At 42.5% G+C, this 23312-nt stretch overlaps 1 protein-coding gene across 2 annotated transcripts in view; it reads left to right on the forward strand.

Moving 5' to 3' along the window:
* PFKFB2 (6-phosphofructo-2-kinase/fructose-2,6-biphosphatase 2) overlaps positions 1–23312 on the forward strand; it is a 241642-nt gene that overhangs the window by 1520 nt on the left and 216810 nt on the right. For both annotated transcript variants that reach the window (XM_069238608.1, XM_069238609.1), the window contains exon 2: positions 7069–7198. In XM_069238608.1, the coding sequence (XP_069094709.1) occupies positions 7111–7198 (88 nt within the window). In that variant the 5' untranslated portion in view covers positions 7069–7110. The remainder of the gene's footprint in view (positions 1–7068; positions 7199–23312) is intronic.

Here is a 23312-nt window from a genome sequence, read left to right on the forward strand (position 1 = left end):
AAAATTGTCACAAACCCTCATGCATTCAGTCATACTATATGCCTTTAAGAAGTTAACGTATTTGGTCGTTATGATGATTGTCTATTTGTGATCATTTGAGTGGTCGTGTAACCGTATAGCTACGTGGTGGCAATAGTAGTACCAGTGTAATCTTATATACAATCATCCCAGAAGCAAAAGGCACAAAGCAACCAAGAAATACAATATAGAATCAACCCAAGAACGACAGTTCACTTGAGTAGTACTAAATTGTTAGGTAGACATAGTACTTGGCTGAGGACCTGAGGTGGTATCTAGCACTGTGTTTAGAAAGAGAAAGTTAGGTTCACTGACAAGACAGCGAGGGCGTAGAGTCAACGCACAGTAGTCAGATCAAAAATGGCAGTTCAGACTTATCAGCAAGAGTTCGCAGTGGCAGGCAGATTTGTCATTACAGGAGCAGAAGTTCTGGCCCACGCCTACCCAGGGCAAAAAGAGGGGAGTCTCTTAATGGAAGCCTCTTTTTATTGCCTCAGATGTCATCGACTACATATTGCTTGGGGATAGGAAGCCTTGGGATTTGTGAACGAACAGGCTACCGCTAAGTCGCAACGTTCTCAGATTGGTCAGGCTAGCCCATCTGATCCGAAGCCAGCCAATAAGCCATTTCACTACTACAGAAGCCCTTCTTCACAACGGCATTTTAACTACATTGGCCATCGCTGAATAAGCAACTTAGAAATTATAAGGAAGTGGTTTTGCTGCTGTACAATACGTTTAAAAACAATGTATTTCAACATTTTACATCCAAAAAACTCAAACAACCCTGTAACACTTAGGCCAATTAAAAAAAATAATAATAATAATACCTTTCAAATGCAAAGTTTAATAATATTACACAAAAAAATATTAAGCGGTCAAAGGAAAATAATAACTTTTCTTTTTGGAGTAAAAAAAACAGAAACTACTTTGTTTATCGTGCATGACGTAAGAGCAACATTTTCCCAATGCCAAACTATTGCAGAATTGGCGCACTCCTGAGAGAAGTAAACAAATATGAATCGTTCTGGAGGCAGGGCCGAGTTAATTATAGGTGTACATCACAATTCAGTTGTCATGGAGGCTAAAGTTGTGTTTTAAAAGGGGATGTACTGGGATTCACAGATGCGTTTGTATGTGTTAACATATAGGATAAAATCATAATATTTTGGTAAAATAATGGGGCATGAGATTTATAGCTAGAGATCACCTTTTTATTGAAGGGAGAAAGGCTGGATAGCTTTTGTGCAGTCAAAGGTAAGAAATCCAGAGAACACGGGGCACCTAAGCGATGACAGACATAAATTCACAGATTCTGATTCCCTTCCTTCCCAACTCCCTTTTAAGCACCAGTCTTGGTTACACTAGGTTTGTTTATTTTTGTTATTGTGTCGGTGTATCTGACCTAACTTATTTGAGATGCCACAGATGTGCACACCTACCATGCCGAATGAGTTAGAAACGAGGAACCGTACAGTTGTTGTATTATAGAGGTTACTTCGCTTGTATGCCTGATCAAAGAAGACTCTCATTTATGGAGTAAAAAAGCCCACATTAACACAAAATCAAGGAGTCCTTTATGACTTTGATAAAGTTGAAATTTGAACAGGGGATAGCCTGTTCTAGGGCAGTTTCGAAGCACAATCCTGTAAACTAACAAAATTGTCAGGCAGTCAAATGTCTTTGGCATAGATACTAATGATATCTTGTAGAAAACTGGATTACTAGTTGGTAGGAGGGGGTTGAAACCCTACTCAAGCAGCAAAGACACATCTTCTTTGAGTGAAACACGTGCAAACCCCCAAATTAACCTGTGGTTAATTCTCTTGTAATTTGGCACAAAATCAAGCTTCACTTGGAGGTAATGTGCAGCACTTCAAACTCTAATAAAGTAAACACACAACAAAAGAAACATGGAGTAAAATGCAATAAATTGTCATAAAAATGGCATAATTCAGTTTAGTAGAATCAGAGATATGCAATTTTAAAGATTTAGGTAGAAATAGCTCTCAAAAAGTACAAAGAGCCACATGTGTATATCCGATCGCGCTGGACCATGACAACTTCACAAGTTTAGCCTGACCGTGATGGAGCGCAGGACAGATACAAGGACCAATTTAGACCCTCTGAACGAAGTACCCTAAATTCTAGTTAGGGAGCGTTGTGCAATCCTGCGCAGAGAATGCTTTGCACAGCAGCGGTTCCGAGAAGTTGCAGGGTACATTGTGGAGCTCTGCATTGAGGATGCATTGCGCAGCAGCTGTTGTGAGTAGTTGCGGGACTCCCAGGGGTGACCTCTATGTATTAAAAAGGATGATTTAGGCCTGGTTAAAGTGTGTGTGTGTGTGTTTTTTTTTTTTTTTTTTTTTTTTTTTTTTGCCAGGTCAAAATGGCAGTTTAAAACTGCACTACCAGGCTCCAATGCAGGGCTGAAACACATTTAAAGGGATACTTAAGTGGGTCGCACAATTGGTGTTTCAGGCCCACTAGTATTATTTAATTTACATGCCCTGGGTAAATGTAGTACCACTTTACTAGGGACTTACAAGTAAATTAAATGTGCCAGTTGGGTGTAAGCCATTTTCACTGTGTTTAATTGTGAGATCATAAGCATTTTACCACTGCTTGGCAGTGGTAAAGTGTGTAGAGTCCTAAATCTAACAAATATGAATTCGGTGAAAACAGAAAGAGTAAGGCAAATAGTTTGGGGATGACCCTGCAGAGAGGGCCAAGTCCAACACATCTCTTAGACGGTCCTGTCTGTTTGTACACTAACACATAATTATAACGTCCCCCAAACAAATTATGCAGTGTAAAGTTAAAGGCCCATTTAAGCAGTTTAAAAAGAGAATGAGCAAGGCTAAGTGTGCATGAGAACGGCAGTGATTGGAGATGGCTCAGAAATAATGGCTGGTATAAATGGGCTGGAGAATGAGATGGGCTATGTGCAAGAATGATGCATCTATTGTTTTTTTGCATTGTATACATAATCAAGTGAACCAATTTATTGACATAATTCACTCTTTTTGAAGTTACCCCGTTGTTTGAAATAAATACAAGAAGTACAGCAAGCACTAGATGAATGCTTCCTTAGGCCTTATTGAATAAACTGCATGAGCACCAAAACAACTTTGCATTTCCAAACTTAGGATGCAAAGGCTATTTATCCTATTGTATTTTTTCATTTTGATTAGTTGTCTGAAAGAAGACCGGTTAGTTTGGGATATGAAATTGCATTCTGGTAACACAGCGAAAGTGGCTTTGATTATTGTGGCCACAGTTTGCATGCCAACACACTAGGTTGGAGACTCACTTTTCTTTAAGTCAGAAATTGCATTATTTTAAATTTCTCCAATTGTTTTAGATTACTCCACTGTTTAAATATTCCTCTGACTTGTTGCCAAATGTTGGCTTGTATCGGCTGCAAGATTGATGAGCCAGGCCACCAAGAACTACAGCAGCACAGAATCAGATTCTTAACAACACCAACCATTGATCTCTTCTATGATCCCTGTTACTTTTACAAAGCTGCCTAATACTGAATAGCTGCATCGTATGTAGATGTAGTTAGAGAGTGGTATTTCAGCAGCCTTGGCCCGGTGGTCTGACAAAGGCACAAGGATCGTACTGAGCAAAATTACTGAGAATAATTCTGTAGCTGTAGATGTTTCCTGCATTTCCTCGTTCCTTAAATGTTAACCTCCACCAATATGGCCTCTGCCTGAAGGAATTGACTTTGGCGAGAATAGGCCAACTGTCAATTGTCTCTTTGTGGCACAGTTTTAGATACAGATAGGCAAACAGATTGACAGGACAATTTTGATTAAGTGTAATGCTCATGTAGCACCACAGGTTACCTATGTCAAATCAATGCATTGTTGGCTTGGCAGACATTGATGCATTGATTCGCATTTCAACAATTGCACAATGGGGGTTTTCAGTTGCAGGAGCGCTACAAGTAGTGATGAAGGATACAGTGGACAAATTAAATCCTCACTTTTGTTTAATTCTCACTTAGCCTCTCTGAAGAAAAAATGTAAGTGATTGGAGAGGAAGTGGAGGAAGTCATACCAGCCTCAATTAAAAAAACATGACTGCAAAAAGGCGATCATGCATTATCAAAGCGAAATCAAAAAGGTTCAGGCAATTTACTATGAGAGAAAAATCTCTCGGGCCACAGACTCCCCAAGAGAACTTTTCAAGATTGTCAAATCCCTCATCATGGTTGAACCAGGTCATGTCTTCCCGCCGCCCACCATAGCAAGATGCAATGAGGTAGTGATCTTTTTCAGTAAAAGGCCCTGAATATCTATAATGCACTATTAGATAATCTTAACCAACTCCCTTATCAATTACTCAGCGACGTGCTGCCTGTGGTTTCAATGCATTTGGCAGTTATCCAAGGGTTTCATGAGGAGAAGATTTGTGATGCTATGAAGAAGGTTAAATCAGGCACCCCCTGGATCCTGCCCCTCCACTTACTTTGGAAAATGGCATACAAATACTTTTCCTATTAATAGTGGAAATCCTCAATATCTCGCTAGAGGCATCGGTAGTCCCTGAGAAATGGAAGCATGCCATTTTAAAGCCCCTGTAGAAAAAACCTTATTTAGACCCTTTAGTGTTGGGCAACTACCAGCCAATCTTACTTCTACCTGTGATGGGAAAGTTAATAGAGAAGCATGTTAACTTGACAAAGTTTGGTTATCTTGAAGATATTCAGCTTTGTCACCCTATGCTAATGGACGTCCATGCACAGCATAGCACAGAGTAGGCTCGGTTGTCAGTTACGGAATAGCTCAAATGCATTCTAGATTAGGAAGGTGCGGCTACAGTTATTTTATTAGCCCTAAGTGCAGCTTTTGATACTGTGGATCATAAGATACTGATTAAAAGGCTAAATGAAGTGGGAGTCCCAGGCAAGGCATTGGATTGAATGTCTTCTTTTGTGAAACACCAAACCTTTCAAGTTATGGAAAATTCATGCCTCTCAGATATTATGTCTTCCAAGTGTGGGGCACCACCAGCCTCGGCCCTTAGCCCTACTTTTTTAAAAACATTTATATGACACCTTTGGCAAGTATCGTACAGGAGTATGGTTTATCCATAATTTCCTAAGCAAATGACACACAACTAGATGTGTCTGTAGCGGAGGGTCAGCACCTTGAACAGCAGCAACTTGCATCATGCCTGGAAAAAGGTACTAGATGCATGGCAAATTGCTGCCCAAAACTAAATGGTGATAAAACTGAGGTAAGCCTCTTGGAGCAACAACAGGGCTAAGGTGGCCAGATTGTCAGTGGAGTCCCCCTGTTCCAAACTCCCCAATACAAAAATCTCAGAATGTAGCTAGAAAGATTCCTTAATATGGATTCACAGGCACAAAAGTAGCTACTCCTTGCTTTGACTTACTATGGGCAATTCGTAAAATTCTGGTTCTCATTCCAGAAAACTCCTGACACACAGTGGTTCAATCCATTGCGATGACTCATCTAGATTATGGTAATTCCCTATACCTGGGCTCCCTAAAATATGTCATTAAAAAAACTGCAGGTAGTGCAAAAATGCGGCGGCAAGAACACTCCTGAAAATATCCAGGTTAGACTCGGAGAAAGAGGCCTCGAGAATGTTGCACTGACTGGCCATTGAGACCAGAATTAAATTCAGAACAATATGTTTGGCACACAAAGTCCTGAATTCAAAGGGCCCCTTCAAGCTGAATGTACTGTTATCACCGTACCTCCTCTCCACACCCTTCAGATCTTCATAGGGTCACTTACTGAAGATTCCAAGCATACATAGAGCCAGATGGGGAGGTAGATCTTTTGCTTATCTTGCCCCCAAACTATGAAGTGAATCTAGGTTTAGGTTTTCCCATAATCTCCCGGTCTATTAATCTGCAACATTTCCCCAAACTGTTTGTGGCGCTGCTCACTTTGCGTACTCTGTCACCTAGCGACGGGAGGCCTTAAGGTATCAATGCGCTTTATAAATTCATAAACATAAACATGTCATGCTAATTCTCTGCACTCTATGCCTTCTTCATATACCACTGCAGTTTGTGTCCGACTACCAGAGACTGCGGCACTAGAATTTAAACAAGCATTTGCAATGCAATAGGTTTGCATTTTCTTGAGTTAGAGCTATTGGCATTGTAAATTCAGAACTGGACTTTTCTTGCCACATAAATTGGTCAACCCTGTCTCATAATTATGTCTTTCCCTGCCATGTTTTGGTGGCCACTGACATCAGAATTCACAAGCCCTTGAGGAGAGATGAGATGACTGCACTACTTTGTGCCTGAACAGAAAGTGGAAAATAAGGCTGGAAAAGTGCTTTATTTATATTTTAATAGAATGAAAAGTCAGGCAAGCAATCTTGCCTCACATTTCAACAAGCAGAGTAGCCTGAGAAGAGTTATGGCCCTAATAAAGGATATCAGCAATGCAATGTGTGCAATGTTGTAGAGGGAGAGGGAGAGGGAGAGGGAGATGGAGAGGGACACTCTCCATGCAAGGCTAAGCCAGTTTTACATCATTGCTTCTAGGATTAGCTACTTTCTACCAGAAAGGGCATATTGTGGCTTTTGTGAGCAGTGAGCTAAACGACTGGGTGTTTATTTTAGAAGCCAGAGATAATCAGGGGCAGCACTCGAATAAAGCCAAAACAAATGTCTACAACATGGGAGGAGATGAGAGAAAAGGAATTCTGCAATTAAACACAGGCAGCGACTAGCCAAAAACGGCCATAGTGGAAGGGGAGCACCAAAGAAATAACATTAGTCAGTCACAGCAACAGATAAAGAAACCGAAAAAGGACGGAGAAAAAGGCAGAACTGACCACTAGCGAGCAAGATATTTTAAAAAACACTGCTACCAACAAATGAAATCGCTTTCAGCCATAAGAAGTATACTAAAATAATATGAGGTTTGAACGCTTACACTCGACCTAAAAATGATAAAATGTTTTCTTGCTATGCAATATTTTTTCTTTACAGATAAGATGAATGCAAAACATGCTAATTTTTTAATTAACTGTGTTTATGAATAGACGCCATATAAAAAAAACCTGTGCATCTGTGAACTAATAACAATGTCGGACATGAAGGGCCACGAGATGGAACAGAGCAACAACAATGAAAGCAAAGGATCATCAGTTCGGCTTACAGAGAAAAAGGGCTGTAAGTACAACAGTAGCTGCCTTGAACTCATGAAGAGCAGAGTAAATATGTGCGCTTTGTATTACAGTTGTATTTAGTATGGATAGCCTAGGTCGCCTGGCTTGAAATATTGAAAATCAGACAATAAGTACAGCTGGTTCAGTGTTCAGATTTTGGGCATGCTCCTTATATTACTGATATTTACATAAGCTCTGTTTGACGTTGTTCCTTTTCAGGTGTCGGAAACGTTTGAGACTCCCACCCATCATATTGTATACATCAAATCTTGGAGCCTGGGAAGTGAGCAATTGACAAAAATACAGATATCTAGGCAGTTGTATGATCTGCCTATTCTTTATAGGTTTTCTCATCTTCCCCAATTCACAAAGTACCCATGCAACTTTCGTAAATTCTCTTGGTATGCATGTTTTCCATAGCCCCTGTCTGTGCCTACAGACTGATACTGATTGCCTAATACTGATTGTTGGCCGAGCAGGCAATTTGCAAACTTTGGCTTGGTGTAATTGCGCATTTGAATATATCCCTACCCCAACTTTGTTTCGTTGAAATGGAAAATATTTTTCCATGTGAAGAAATCCCTCGTGCCGCACTGCTCGGAAAACGGGAGTACTTTGGCACGTTTAGACACACGAATTCCACCCTTATAAATAGGGATAGCTTGAAAAGCGCAACGAATTTGGGGAAAAAAGGCATTGTCAGAGTTTGTGTACACCACATTAGTAATGCGTGGCACTTTCAAATGAACATCTATTTTCCCATCCTTTGTCCACACCCAGACCTCCTTGCAATCTGCCTACAGCGTGGATGACCCAGAGCAGTAATATCTCTACCTATAGAGTAGTCTCCTGCTCTAATCATGTGACCACAGTTGGTGGGCACAGATGCAGTTCTGTGCACCCTCATTTTACAAATAAAGATTGGTTCCAGAATTGTGTAAATACTGTTGGAAAGCTGTACAACAATGTTTTTATTGCAGAAAGTGTTAATTTGAGCCTTGCAAGTTGACACGCATTACTCTATGAGAATCATGGGAGTTGGAATTACGTGGCAAATATTACAATTTCCTGCATATTGAGAAGGTGCATAAGGGATCACGATTTCAAGGTTGGAGTCTAAGATGTATTGCATAAATATTTGGTATAGAGGGATCAATATTGCTGTTGTGACATCTGAGGTGCGGTCATGTAAATAGTTCTCTGACTTGGGAGATGATGTTTTGACACTTTTCTTGAATATCGTGATCAAACTAACTCTTCTATTGCATAATGAAAAAACATTCCGAATACCAGGTGCTGAACCTCCTGGCATAATTATTCTGACGGGTTAAGATGGACTGCCTTGTAGGTGAAATTCAGCTTGGTGTTCAAGGTAAGACGTCTTAGCGGTGCTGCAACAGGTGTCATGCTTAAAGTTTTAAGCATTAGGAGGCATGCAGGCTGCCTTGTACGGAAATACTTTGAATGATGCCGGGTGAGATTTGTGAAGGTCGGTCATTATAGCATTGTTGTGATCTGTACACGAGATCCCAAGGGCTTATGTGATTATCTTCAGATATTGTTCACGGGTGCACGAGATCCCAAGGACTTGTGTGATTATTCTCAGATCGTGTTTAGGGGTCACAGGCTTGAGGTGTCAGAGTATCCGTTAGAATCTGGCCTAGCTATTTTTTTCAAATGCAGTTCGAGGTGTGGTAGTTTGAGACACCAAAAGCAACATAGATGTGATTGCACCCCTTAGACACCATATTCCAGTGTACAATCTAATGAGTTTACCCAAACCCCAGAGCCTCAGTAAAGACCAGCAAATGGCAGGTCTCAATTGTTTTGCAAATATGCAAAAAAAATTCCCCCAGTGCAGGCTACCCATCCAAATGCCCCACTGCCCATCATAAATGGTTGTGATGCAGTGGTTTCTCAAGCACCATCAAACCAGTGTACCTGCCTAACCCGGGTTCACCTCTGTGCATATATCTGTTCAGAAGGTGAGGAGTGAGTGGAGTTGGCACTGGGCGTCTGTGGCTCTTTGCTAATTACTTGTCGCAGCCTGGCTGGCAGTACCACTTTGTCACCTCGTGGCACACTCGATAGTTTAGGGCAGCATAGCCCCCCCCCTCAAGGTATCCCAAAAGGTACAAGAGGGGAGTAGTCACTAAGACCATATGCAGGTAGTAAATGAAGATTTTCAACTGGTTGAGAATAATATTAAGTTTTAATAGTCATTATTGCACCACAATTCCAAATTGGCAGGGGTGGGGATTTCATTGAGTTCCACCTCTTTAATTAATATAGTAATGGCATGGCTCGTCAGTCGCTTGCTCCTCCAGATAATATGATCAATCATTGGTGTCATTCCTACACTTTAATTTTCTGGGATGATATTGTACCTTGTCATCTAATCCATTAAAATGGGGTCATTCTTATGACTACCAGAATACATTTTCTGTCTAGTGATAATGAACATTTCAGTTGGGAGCAGCTGGGCAGAGGGATGTTCACAACATGCTGGTTCGCCCCTTCCCATGATCATCCTTGTGATCGAGGTTATACAGGTGGGCATCATGATGGAAACGAAAACAACTTGTATACGAAATGTTTGGGAGACATGGTACTGCCCTAGTCTGTACCTAGGTTGTATAAGATGCCAAAAGATTGGCTCATGTGGGCCCGCCTTGCAAAAAGAGGTAATAGAGTACTGCTAGCTGCAGTCACATGTTCTGGTGGCAGAAATCCTACCGTTCCCGTCACCACTCCCAAAGCTCCTCCTGCAGGATCCAGTTAGAATGTATTTCACTCTACTCGCTTCCACCACCGACCCAGCCTATAAAACCACTGTGCCAAAGGTAGCTGAATTCACCATGCACATAACCTGCCAAGTGCTGGAATCTGAATGTTCAGCCAGTTGGTTAATGTTTGCTTGAGTTCTTGCAGAACTAACTTCAGTGTGGAAATTATGTTCCAAACTTTGTGGCGCGGTCAGGCACACATTTTATGTATCCTTTAACGTACAGTTTGAAACGCAGGCACATGGCAAGCGATCGACGCAGCTTTGTAGTGTCCATTAGATCTATTAAATGCTGTCAACTAGAAAGTGGAATAGTTGAGTTGCACGCGAACCCCTCGTTTCAGTTACTAAGGGAAGCTTCCGTTTTGATAATTGAGCTATCATATATGTCATCAACCAGTTTTTTTTTTTCTTCTGGTGTGGGGTTTTCTTTTATAATTCTGTTTTATAGTACACCTCACTGCGTTTAATCAAAGCTGTCCATTCAGCTGACTCGGTGTTCTGTTAAAGGGCCACCTGGAGTGCTTTTTAAGGTAAATTGTACATATAAACAGATGAAAATGAAAATGGTTTCATGAAAAGCCTGTTCAGTCCGTGAAAATATCTAATCTGTTTTAGATAGATCAAATTCATCTGTTCATAGATGCCTCCAAAAAGGAGATTCGATCGGTGCCGGCGAACTGTAGAATCGTCGATGTTTTAACGATTTTGGTTTTTCATTTGTTTATATGAACAGTTTATTTACCTTAATGGATGCGTTGCACTAGCATTTTTTGCACTTTTCACATAGGGAGCCCTTCGTTTGTTGATTTTTTTTTTTATTGCTTATTATTTCGTATGTAAGATTAGAGTGACTATTTCCGTTTTTCCATCTGACAGAACCACTTGTGTTTATATGCGATAATGATCTCCACGCCACTTGCGTTTTTATACAATTTCTGCAAAGAGATTCATATACTTTTCCCAGTGTGCTTTTCAGATTTCGATTCTTAGATAGAGGTCTTCGTTGCAGCCCTGCACCCAACAGTCTATATCCCCTAATGAATGAGCGAACATGTTACAGCACCACAGAGTTTGCCATCCTTTCTCTTCTCTTTTGTTGGTCTGCCCAGATTCTTTTGGCGCAAGATTGACTGTACCTTAAATTAACGAATCCGTGAGAATTTTTTTTTTTTAAAACCTTTTATTTATGCTTTTATACAAACAAGTAAAGCAGTACAATAAGATCGTGCATTTGCAGACTCATACAATTCAATTACCCTATTGCGTCCTTTAACAGGAGTATTTGCACTTTCCAGGTTTTATCCATACAATATGTAAACAATTGGACACGTAACAGTAATCATGTTCTGGTTAACCATCAGTTATCCCACCCTCTGGTTCTCTCGTTTCTTTCCCTACAAGATACTGTTTGTATATGTCCCAGAATTTTGCTGGCTTATTTGTAGGAGGGAGTAATTCACTATAATTGTCTGTTTGTGTGAACAAAATACAGAATTAGGAGCAACTCAGGGGTATTCCTGATATATATATTTTTTTGCCTGTCATCACCCAGGCTTTCTCTAGTCAGCTCTCAGGGAGATTTTCTGCTTCATTCTGCACAGTAGCAGTGTCCTGTTCTGCTTTAATAGGTGATTAGACTTGGTTGAATCTCAGCTCACCTACTGTGAAATCAGCAACAGTGAAGTTCAACAGCATTTCATCGGTGTTCAACTCGCAAGTCATATCTGCTTTACTTAGGGTGACCACCTGGTGTGGAGGCAAATTCTGGACAGGACTGTAAAAAATCAGGACAAAGGGTAAAAATTCAGGGCACAAATTCAGGACAGAAAGTCAATTGTATGGACACATCCATGAAGAGCCTGCATAAGACTACCTTAACAGTGCATTTAATTACTATTTTCTACATAGCACTATTTATTCACTGTGGTCTTTGTGATGGCCTCTAGTGCCACATTATGTCCTTCTTCAATAGTAAATTAATGCCCTTGAGATCTGCCATATCCAAATTTACTCAGACTTCTTGGAGAAAAGCAACAGCAACATTTGTATTATGTTTCTAACATTTTAAAACCTATGGTATACAGTTTGGGAAACATTAAGGTAAGTGACCTTCTGCTAGTTTAGACAAGCTGAACAGAACATCTGGCTCACCTCAACCTCCAGTGGACATTAAACCTAAAAAAGAATGTAATGAGGCAGAACAGATTGTGTGGACCACAGCCTCACACCGAGAGTTAGGATGTGAAGTACACACAACTTGTCTGTAGTCTCACAGCACTAGTGTGTGTACAGGACTCAACATTTGTCTCAGAACTTTAAGTCCAATTTATCAATCATAGAGAATTAAAGAGGACAATGGAATCAAGATCAGATGGGAGATACACAGCAACTGATTAAAAGGTGTGGTTGCTAAGAACTGGATAAATGAGAGAAGAACAAGGTGGGACAATTCCTAAAACCAGACAAAATGGGTTATCCATGAGTATCGGAGAGTATTGCATGCCTGGGGAGTTGTCTCAGCAGAGAAGAGGCACTGTCAAGTGGTTGAACAAGCAGCTCCCCCCCCCCACCCTGGCAAACTCTGCTGGTGCAGTGGTCCACTTGTCATGTTTATGAAGGATGAGCAGGGGTCAAACCCTTTGGAAGGTTGTGCTCTGGGCAGTTGCCAACTCTGTCCATGTCTTAAATTGGTTCTGCCATCGAGCCAAGGCCAAACCACTGGCTGTTCCCTAAGGGCCAAAGTACATGTAGAATCTTCAAAATATTTGGGATGTAAATTACAGCAGCAAAATTTAAGAACATGGTAAACATTTTAAAATATAATAAGTATTTTTTTAACATGTGGTAGCGTTTTCCCCTTTATATACAATTAGATGCCAGTTTGAACAGGGAATCAGTTACCTGTTGGTGTCTAGGGATTACTATCTAGTATTCCCCCACTGATTTGCAAGATTGAAATCCGGGCAGAGTAGTACAACCCTCCCAGCCAAGCTTGCTTTTGGTCTTCTCTTCTGCTTTCAGTAATGGGCCACCTCACACTAGTGAACATGGTGGTGCTACCTCAGTTATTGTATTCTTTTGCAAACGTTCCCCTGCTCATCCCTCATTCTTTCTTCAGACAAGTCCCACGTCTGCTTTGGGGTCTGGGGCACCACCAGTTGTCTCGTTCCACTCTAAAGCCAACTGTGACTGCGGGTGGATTAGCCCTTCAGTACTTACAACGGTATTATCTATTTACACAGCTCCAGTGGGTTGCTTACTGGTTGTCTGGCCAACCCCTGCATGATACGGGGTTTACCTGTAAAAACTTTAAGAACAGCTTACTACACTACCTATTTTTTCCTACTGACCAGTGTACCCAACCGAAGGTTATTCCACAGGGCTTCTTATACGTTATTAAAATTTGTAAACTCACTAACATGAAGAAACCCAACACAACTGCACTACCTTTGCTAGGCCTTCCCACTCATGCAAGACAGGTTTGCTCTTGGTAACTCCGTCAGTGGCATGCTAGAAGCCTCTCAAAATTAGGGAACGTGTTTGATGGCAGAAAGCTGCTAGATTTCTAAATCATTATGGTGGAGTACAGTCTTTACCTGAGCCAATTCCTTACTTATGAACAACTCAAACAATCATTAAAGGCCCTGGTTCATGTCCGCCACCTAGCACCAACCCCACATAAGGTGTGCTAGATGCTCTACACCATAGGGACTGGCAGCAAACTGATAAGATGGGTGTGTAGAGTGTCCCTGCAACAAGGGGACCACTCCACACCTTCTTTCCATACTATTGGACATGGCCAAATCTCTGCACGAGGCGGACTGGGCTTAATATTGGAATACGCCCATAAAGTATCCCTGTGGCTCCAATTTTAAGAATATTTAATGTAGTATTCTGAACTGAGCCTACCTTACAACTACCTGAATTGACAAAATATACTAGGGAGCCACAGCTGCCTTTGTTTTTGCTGTATGTAATTAGATGCCAATTTGCTTCATATGCTTTGGTCTTGCCCCACACTCCTTTCACACTGGCAGAGAGTTCTCGTAGTGCAGTCAACCATGATACGCCATGTACTGACAATTCCCTAGAAATGGTCCTATAGGACGTATTCCCCTGCCCGAGAAACCATCCACCAAATTTCTTGACCTGCCTTTTCTTCTAGCAAAACACAATATTACAGTGCACTAAAAGGATTCACTTCCACGGACTATCATGTTTTACCAGGGTCTTACTGTCTTGGTTTCGATCTGAGAGCACCCTGTTAAGCAGGGGGAAATGAGTTGTCTGAGAAAATATTTGATTGCACAGAAGTGGGATATTTTGGTGGCAGGCTTTAAATACTGCACCAAGGATGATGCATTCCCCCTGTAATTCACCTCTGACACATACACTCTTGGTTTCTATGTGCTAGTTGTTTTTGCCAAATGTAGGCAACTACAAAAGGCAGTGTTTTAAGGGCACCTATCTCCGACATACTGTTGGATTTTCCCACTTGAAGGCTTTCTATTAAGCACCACCGGGTTCATTGCTCTGCTTCCCTACACTGATAGTTAAGGCAGTGGTGACTGGGCAGGAGGATGGGAATGGATAGTTTATTATGGGCCAGTTAGTTACACAGAACATTTTAACAATTGTTGCTAACTTTTCATGAGACTCCCTCCCTACAGCTCCAGACCCACAGGAGCCAACTGTGGAGTCCCCCAAGGATCCTCACTGAGTCCCACACTGTTCAACATATACATGACCTCTCTTGCTGCCATGGTATGAACATCGTGTCATATGCCGATGAGACACAACTCATCATTTCCCTCACCGGAGAACCAGACATAGCCAAAAGGAACTTTCACGCAGGAATGGAAGCCATCAAAAAACCTTCAACTCATCCAAAACGCCGCCGCCAGGCCCATTCTGGACCTCCCTCGCCGAGAACACATCTCCCAACACCTGAGGACCCTCCACTGGCTACCTATTGAGAAATTAATCACCTTCAAGCTTCTCACCCACACAAACACATCGCAGGACCAGCCTACCTGAACCACCACTTCTCCTTCCACCCCCGCCAGATCCCTCTGCTCCACTCAAATGGCCCTAACCACCGTCCCTCACATCTGCAAAACCACCACGGAGGACGTTCTTTTACTTATATTGTAGCGAAGAGCTGGAATAACCCCACCCCTCTGTTCCCCAGACAATGCCCGTCGCTCACCATCTTCAGGAAGAACCTCAAGATGTTGCTCTTCGGATGAGGCCCCTCCATCCCAGCGCCTTGAGACCGTCACGGGTGAGTAGCCGCGCTTTACAAATACTGATTTATTGATTGATAAATAGATGTAGCCCTCTGTAAATCTACGATGGAATCTTTTGCTACATATCTGGCTACCATCATGCAATGTAACCTCTTTTTGGCATACAACAATAAAAACTTTAAAAAATATATGGTACTATTTCAATTTAGTACATCAGATCACAACATTGCATTGACACGTATTTGAAGTCAAAGTTTCCAAACGTGAACTTTAAAACATTCCCTAACCCTCTCTTTTGACAACACTAGGAATGAGCAAAGTGAACCAATTATCTGGTGTCCCTTACATCATGGCAGATTATTGATATGGATGGTGGAGCATTACAGGGTAATAAAACATATGTGAGTTTTGGACACAGTCCATCTTACACTGAATTACATGAAGGTCTACTCAAACATCACTATCAAGTAAATTAGACATATAAAGTAAATTGGTTTGACTTAGGTCATACAGTTTAGAACCCAGGATTCCTGGGATTTGAACCCAGGCTTCCTGGTCACACATAGCACACTTAAGCCACTGACTAGATTACTTTTTTCTCAATGCCCTTTAAAAATAAAAGACAGTATTTTGTACAATTCTGTAAAATGAATAGTAAACTGTGTTAAATACAGATCACAGGATAATTTGACAACAATAACAGGTACCTAATGAAGGTAAGAGAAACCAAGACACCATATGCTGATATCACTGTTTTTTCCAGACATCACAGGGCAGATTTATCAAGGTTTTGCATTGCTCTTGTGCCACGCAGGACGATGCAAACCCTAGAATAAGATTCACCATGCCACGTAGAAGCACCCTATGTGGTTTGGTTGGTAAATCTGTTATAAAACAAGGCAGCACGAGTCTTTGCCTTGCATTACACTATGCCGGAAAGGCATAACATGGCGGGGAGCTTTGGTGTTCCCATGCATCCACTCATGTATTCTGAGGATTCCCCAATTTACCAACTCTAGTAGACCTGGGAATGTGTTAGAATTGTACGCCTTCCCAGGGGAGACCCAACAAGAAGAAAGATCTTCATTTCTCCTTGTGTTTCCGCTTTCTGAGTGTGCTGCACACTCTGAAAGAGGAAAATGCCTCTAAACTTTGTTTTTAAAGGTGTCCTATCTTGCACAAAAACAATCCTGCATGTAACACAGGCACCCTTGCACCATGGTGCAAGGGTACCAGCGTTGGGGCTAGGCAGCAGATTGTGTGCTAGCGCAGGCTGAGGACAGCAATGGGCCATATTTTCAGAGATATGGCATATTCCTGCTCTCTCCCTTTCATGCAGCGCAGCAAGTTGTTTTGATGCTTTGCATTAAAAAAATGTTATATCGTGGCCCACATAACTATTCAAAACAGCAGTCGCAGTCCATTGAGAAAGTATGAATACTGGAATGGAGACTGGGTCAGAGAACGTGGATGCGGAATCAAAGACATTGCTAAAAAGAACAAACTATTCTGTAACTATTCTGTTGATCTTTGACCATCAAATATCTGTATATGAAATAATGCACATCGTAAAAGATAAATAATTGAAAGTTAAACTATTCAGCGGGAAATAGACTGTTTTATGTTATGAAACCTCTATTGGTCAATGTGATCACCACAGATACCTATGTGTGCAATCAGAGGCGCATAGAATTTAATCCTGTTTGGTGCGGGAGGGAAAAGTAACTTTAGAATTCTGAGGTCCCTGGAAGCATGCTGAAAGTCATTATTTAAACGTGCATTACACACCGGATAGTATAGTCTGCCACAAAATGTGCGTATTAATGTAGGTTAAGATGAAAACGGCTCCTAAAGTATATATTTCAGTAATAATATATAAATTATACCTAGTGCAAATGTTTTATGTAACAGTTCATTTAAAGCATGCACTCCACAGCTCAACTTGGAGCACCCATACAGTACCTCTGAAAAATATATTATCTTTGTCACAGGAAGCTTCATGTGATTCCATCAATTAAGGCCTATAATGGCTCCAGAGCAGCTTTTAGGACTGCAGATTTAACCAATTGCACACATTTGCATTTCTTTCTGGGTAGCAGGCACCCTGGGAAGAAAGCTAGCTTGTTTTTGTGTCTGCCTCTCCCTCTGGAACACAGAAAATGAGACTCCCTTCACTTCACCTGGCGAATTCTAATTTATTTTGTCCTTTAGCCAAAAGTCTAAAATGATGGAAAAATTCCGTCCCTTAAACCTTTTATCATGGAAAATGGACATTAGGGTGAAATTACGGATAGTCAGTGAAAATTACGGGCAGGTGGTCGCCGTAGCTTTACCGGGCTGACTGGAGGAAGCCACAGTCCACGACGGCTGTAGTGAACTCGTTTGAAGTTAGTGAGAGCACCAGAGGCCAAGAGAGATTGCTTTTCAGGCCGTATAGATGAAAAATAAGAGATCACCACGTATGTCAGACGAGCACCATAGGGCTGTATCAAAGAAGGGTTAAAACCTGCCTGGTGCTGAAAAAGCAGTTAAAGTGTGTGTTTTTAGAGTTTTCCAATGTATACAGCAATAACAGAGCAGGAGGAACTATTTACATGTGGCGCAACTAAAACACTTAAGACCTCTGGTGGAAATGTTTGTGCCTGACTGCTGCATAGATAACAGATCAATTTACTGCTTCTACAAAAGAAAGCTATGAAAAGTGTATTTTGGGACATTTCTATAGATTGTGCTGCAAGTGAAAGGCACAAAGCTCTTCTTCCAACAGTGACACCCAAGAAGACTAAAATAACTGTGTGAGAAGAAACCCTCTTTCTAGCATTGTTATCCCCACTTTTGGCCTGTTTGTGAGTGTATATATAAGGGTGTTTTTATGGTCTCACTGGGATCCTGCTAGTCAGGACCCCAGTGCTCATAGTGCAACCCCTATTTGTCAGTGTGTTTTTATATGACTCACTGGGACCCTGCTAGCCAGGACCCCAGTGCTCATAGTTTGTGGCCTGTATGTGTATCCCTGTGTAGTGCCTAACTGTGTCACTGAGACTCTGCTAATCAGAACCTTAGTGCTTATGCTCTTTCTGCCTTTAGAATTGTCACTATAGGCTAGTGACCATTTTCACCAATTCTAATTGGCACTCTGGAACACCCCTATAATTCCCTAGTATATGGCACCTAGGTACCCAGCGTATTGGGGTTCCAGGAGATCATTATGGGCTGCAGTATTTCTTTTGCCACCCGTAGGGAGCTCAGACAAATCTTACACAGGACTGCCACTGCAGCCTGAGTGAAATAACGTCCACGTTATTTCACAGCCATTTTACACTGCACTTAAGTAACTTATAAGTCACCTATATGTCTAACCCTCACTTAGTGAAGGTTAGGTGCATAGTTACTGAGTGTGAGGGCACCCTGACACTAGCCAAGGTGCTCCCACATAGTTCAGGGCAATTTCCCTGGACTTTGTGTGTGCGGGGACACCATTACGCGTGTGCACTACATATAGGTCAATACCTATATGTAGCTTCACAATGGTAACTCCGAGTATGGCCCTGTAACATGTCTAAGATCATGGAATTGTCCCCCCATGCCAAATCTGGTATTAGGGTGCCAATCCCATGCATCCCCGGGGCTCCAGCATGGACCCCGGGTACTGCCAAACCAGCTCTCTGGGGTTTACACTGCAGCTACTGCTGCTGCCAACCCACAGACAGGCTTCTGCCCTCCTGGGGTCTGGGCGGCCCAGTCCCAGGAAGGCAGAACAAAGGATTTCCTCTAAGAGAGGGTGTTACACCCTCTCCCTTTGGAAATAGGTGTTAAGGGCCAGTCTACTCTGGTTCAGGGATCCCCCAGCCCCTGCTCTGGTGCGAAACTGGACAAAGGAAAGGGGAGTGACCACTCCCCTGTCCATCACCACCCCAGGGGTGGTTCCCAGAGCTCCTCCAGTGTGTCCCAGACCTATGCCATCTTGAATCCAGAGGTGTGAGGGCACAATGGAGGCCTCTGAGTGGCCAGTGCCACCAGGTGACGTCAGAGACCCCTCCTGACAGGTGCTTACCTGACTAGGTGGCCAATCCTCCTATTTAGGGTCTCTCCTGTGGGCTTCTCTTCAGATAACAAATGCAACAGCTCACCAGAGTTCCTCTGCATCTCCCTCTTTGACTTCTGCCAAGGATCGACCGCTGACTGCTCCAGGACGCCTGCAAAACTGCAACAAAGTAGCAAGAAGACTACCAGTGACATTGTAGCGCCGAATCCTGCCGGCTTTCTCTACTGTTTCCTGGTGGTGCATGCTCTAGGGGCTGTCTGCCTTCACCCTGCACTGGAAGCCAAGAAGAAATCTCCAGTGGGTAGACGGAATCTTCCCCCTGCTAACGCAGGCACCAAACTTCTGCTTCACCGGTCCTCTGGGTCCCCTCTCATTGTGACAAGCGTGGTGCCTGGAACACAGGAGCTGTATCCAAGTGACCCGACAGTCCAGTGGTCCATCTGTCCAAATTTGGTGGAGTTAAGTCCTTGCCTCCCCATGCCAGACAGTAATCCTCTGTATTGCGTGAACTGCAGCTGCTAGGGCTTCTGTGCACTTTTGCAAGGATTCCTTCGTGCACAGCACAGCCCAGGTCCCCAGCACTCCGTCCTGCATTGCTCAACTCGCTGAGTTGACCACCGGCTTCGTGGGACCCTCTTCTGTAGTGTTGAGACGACCGCCGTGCTCAGTTTTCTTCAACCCATGTTCAAGTACTTCTGTGGGTGCTGCCTGCTTCTGCGTGGGCTCTCTGTGTTGCTGAGCGCCCCCTCTGTCTCACCCATTTTCTTCAACCGCGACCTTTGCAGCTAGCAAGGCTTGTTTTTGGTCTTTCTGCGTGGAAACAACTCTGCATCCTCTAGCACGCAGTGGGACATCTTCAGTGCAAAGGAGAAGTTCCTGGCATCTTCCGTTGTTGCAGAATCTTCAGCTTCTTCCACTCGGAGGCAGCCATTTTGCACCTTCATCCGGGGTTTAGTGGGCTCCTGCCACCCCCCCGAGACACTTCTGTGACTCTTGGACTTGGTCTCCTTCCTTTGCAGGGCCTCAGGTCCAGGAATCCGTCTTCAGTGCTTTGCAGTCAGTTGTGGTCTTTGCAGAATCTCCTACCACGACTTTAGTGTGTTTCTGGGAAAGTAGGGTCACTTTACTCCTTCTTTTCAGCACCTTGGGGTGGGGTATCTAGGACACCCTTAGTGTTTTCTTACTCTCCCAGCAACCCTCAACACACTACACTAGGCCTGGGGTCCCTAAGTGGTTCGCATTCCACTTTCTTAGTATATGGTTTGTGTTGCCCCTAGGCCTATTGCATCCTATTGTATTCCACAGGGTTTACACTACTTTTCCAACTGTTTACTTACCTGATTTTGCTTTGTGTGTATATTTTGTGTATTTTACTTACCTCCTAAGGGAGTATATCCTCTGAGATATTTTTGGTACATTGTCACTAAAATAAAGTACCTTTATTTTTTGTGATTCTTATGATATAGTGCTATATGATATAGGTGGTATAGTAGGAGCTTTGCATGTCTCCCAGTTCAGCCTAAGCTGCTCTGCTATAGCTACCTCTATCAGCCAAAGCTGCTAGAACACTACTAATGTACTAATAAGGGATAACTGGACCTGGCACAAGGTGTAAGTACCATCAGGTACCCACTATAAGCCAGGCCAGCCTCCTACAAACTGTCACTTCTCCTGGTCGAAGATTTTCTTAGTGTGTTTCTTGCCCTGATTTTCACTGCAGCATGAAGTCCTACATGTATATTTTCCTCATCCTGCCCCCTTCCTCACTGAAGATAGTGGTGAGGTTAAGGCTGTGTAAAAGGGGGAGGGGAATGTGTATGTGTGTGTGCGCACACACATGCAATGGAAGTCTAGGCACATGCATCACATGGCCCAGATGGAACATCAGCATTCAGGTTTACATTAAGACTACGGAGAGAAGCTTAATCTTTTATTCGGACATCGCAAGCAGCCCATTCTCATTCCTTGTGAAGTGGCCTTGTGCTGTTGTGGTGTCATTGAGAAGCTCTTGCACAAAATGGCGTGTGGATGTCAATGAAGAGGCCTTGCTTTGCCAACATTACTTAAATGGGACTTCCGCTGGTAGTTCCACATGGGAGATGTATTATGAGGTGTAAGTGAGGGGTACTTACCAACTTACCGTAGGGTAAGCACAGAAAAGGAGCTCCTACCCTTTCATGTTTTTAAAAAATCTAAGCACAATGAAGAAACCAGAGAATGACTGAAGAGTCTGAGATAGTACATAAGTAACCAATGTTGCTGAAAGAAAGGATGAAGGCATTGCATGTACTTATTTCCCAGATTTAAATTTTATTATTTTTCCTACTGGGGTTAGTAGTCAATAAAAATGAAAGTGAAATCCTGCTCTTAATAATCATCTCAGTAGATGACAATAGCTGCAGAGTATTGTTTCTCATTGAGCCTAGTTAATAGAGGTTTTTTAGTACTCAAATAAGGAGCATTCCAGCTTTCCAAGAGTAAGACAGTAGTCATCCGTGCAACCTCGGATCAAAAGGGGCAATATTTTGTGCAGAAAGTGCAAATAATAAACAGAATACTGACAACGCCTGGACTTGGACTTAAATTCCGACAGTTATCATTCTTTTTCAAGCCAAGTAAAAAAATGCATTCATGGAGGTGGGCATGATTGTAGATCTACGACCTCAATGGTGGACGCGGTCTCCAGTGACCATTACCGCTGACTTGGCAAAGTTACACTTTAGCTAGTTGCTCCTTATCTGGTCCCCATCCACTCTGACAACATGCATACTTTGATGAAAATTGTACCAGAATGGTCTCAAAACGGACCGAGGGTCTGGGTATCGTCTCCCTCGACACATGGTCCTGGATGCCAGGTACAGATGATGGATGCCAGTTGCTCAACGTAGATATTAAATAGGCCATATAAAAGAAACAAGAGAGATCTAAAAGCCCGAGGTTCTCTAATCCCCCCACACACTATACTGTTTGGCACCTCAGGTGATCCATCACCTATACAAGGAGGGAGGCACACCCATCTGACTATCATCAAGAGAACCAGGCATTGCTTCTAAAAAGGCTGGGATTGCATAGTCATCGCATTTTCTGATATAGCTTGGCCAGGCAACAATGACACTGGCTGATAATTGACCTCAGTGGAACCACATTACAGCAACTGGATCACAACTACTTTATGAAGACCCGTATATCCCCCCAAGTTGGTGTTGGCACACGTAAAGAATCCATCCTTTCAAGAATACGGAGAAGGAGTGAACCCGATTTTAATATTGAACTGCAAATACCTGATATTAGAGATGACAAACAGTTGAAGTTAGGAAACCCAGTTAATTGACTGTTACATTGTACTGCAGCAGAGATTAGCACCAAAAATGTTCTCCTGATAATAGAAAATCTGCATGACACTAGGCTGTACTCCGGTGCAGTCTAAGGCCTTGATTTGGTGTGCATGCATTCAAACAAAATTTCTCGTTTTCTCCTCCAGAGTCCAGACGTACATCACCAAGGACCTAATATTTAATTGTTTTACTACCCAGAATGGAAACAAATAATTGGTCCTACCTTTTTTAATTCTTCCTTCGTTTTCTGAAAGCGCATTACAATAAGTACCCTCCTGACTGACTCAAATTTGTGTCCTTTAGTGCCCACCTATTAAATGAGGGTTCACGATAATGTGAGACTTTTTCCGAGGAGATGCTTTGTTTTTATGATTTGTCGTCGATTCATTTTGGTGCCATAACACCATTTTTGTTATTGTTGTATATTGCTGCTGCTTTTCGGTTTAACTGTTAGTGCTTTGTCTGCAATCAACGTAAACCGATAAACCACGTGCTACCAGTTGTCTGAGCTAAGCTTTCCGTAGCTACGCCTATGTATCCTCAGTGCTTCTTCGGGGCGAAGACTCGTTCTCTACTATTCCGTGCATCAGATAAAACTGCTGGGGAGAAATAGCATTTTCCTCTGTTCCTCGGTTTTGGACCAGTTGCTTTCTTGTCTATTTACCAAATCCCGTAATCTCACAACCGGGGTACAAAACTGA

Source organism: Pleurodeles waltl, chromosome 6 (assembly GCF_031143425.1).
Source record: "Pleurodeles waltl isolate 20211129_DDA chromosome 6, aPleWal1.hap1.20221129, whole genome shotgun sequence".
Taxonomy (NCBI): Eukaryota; Metazoa; Chordata; class Amphibia; order Caudata; family Salamandridae; genus Pleurodeles; species Pleurodeles waltl.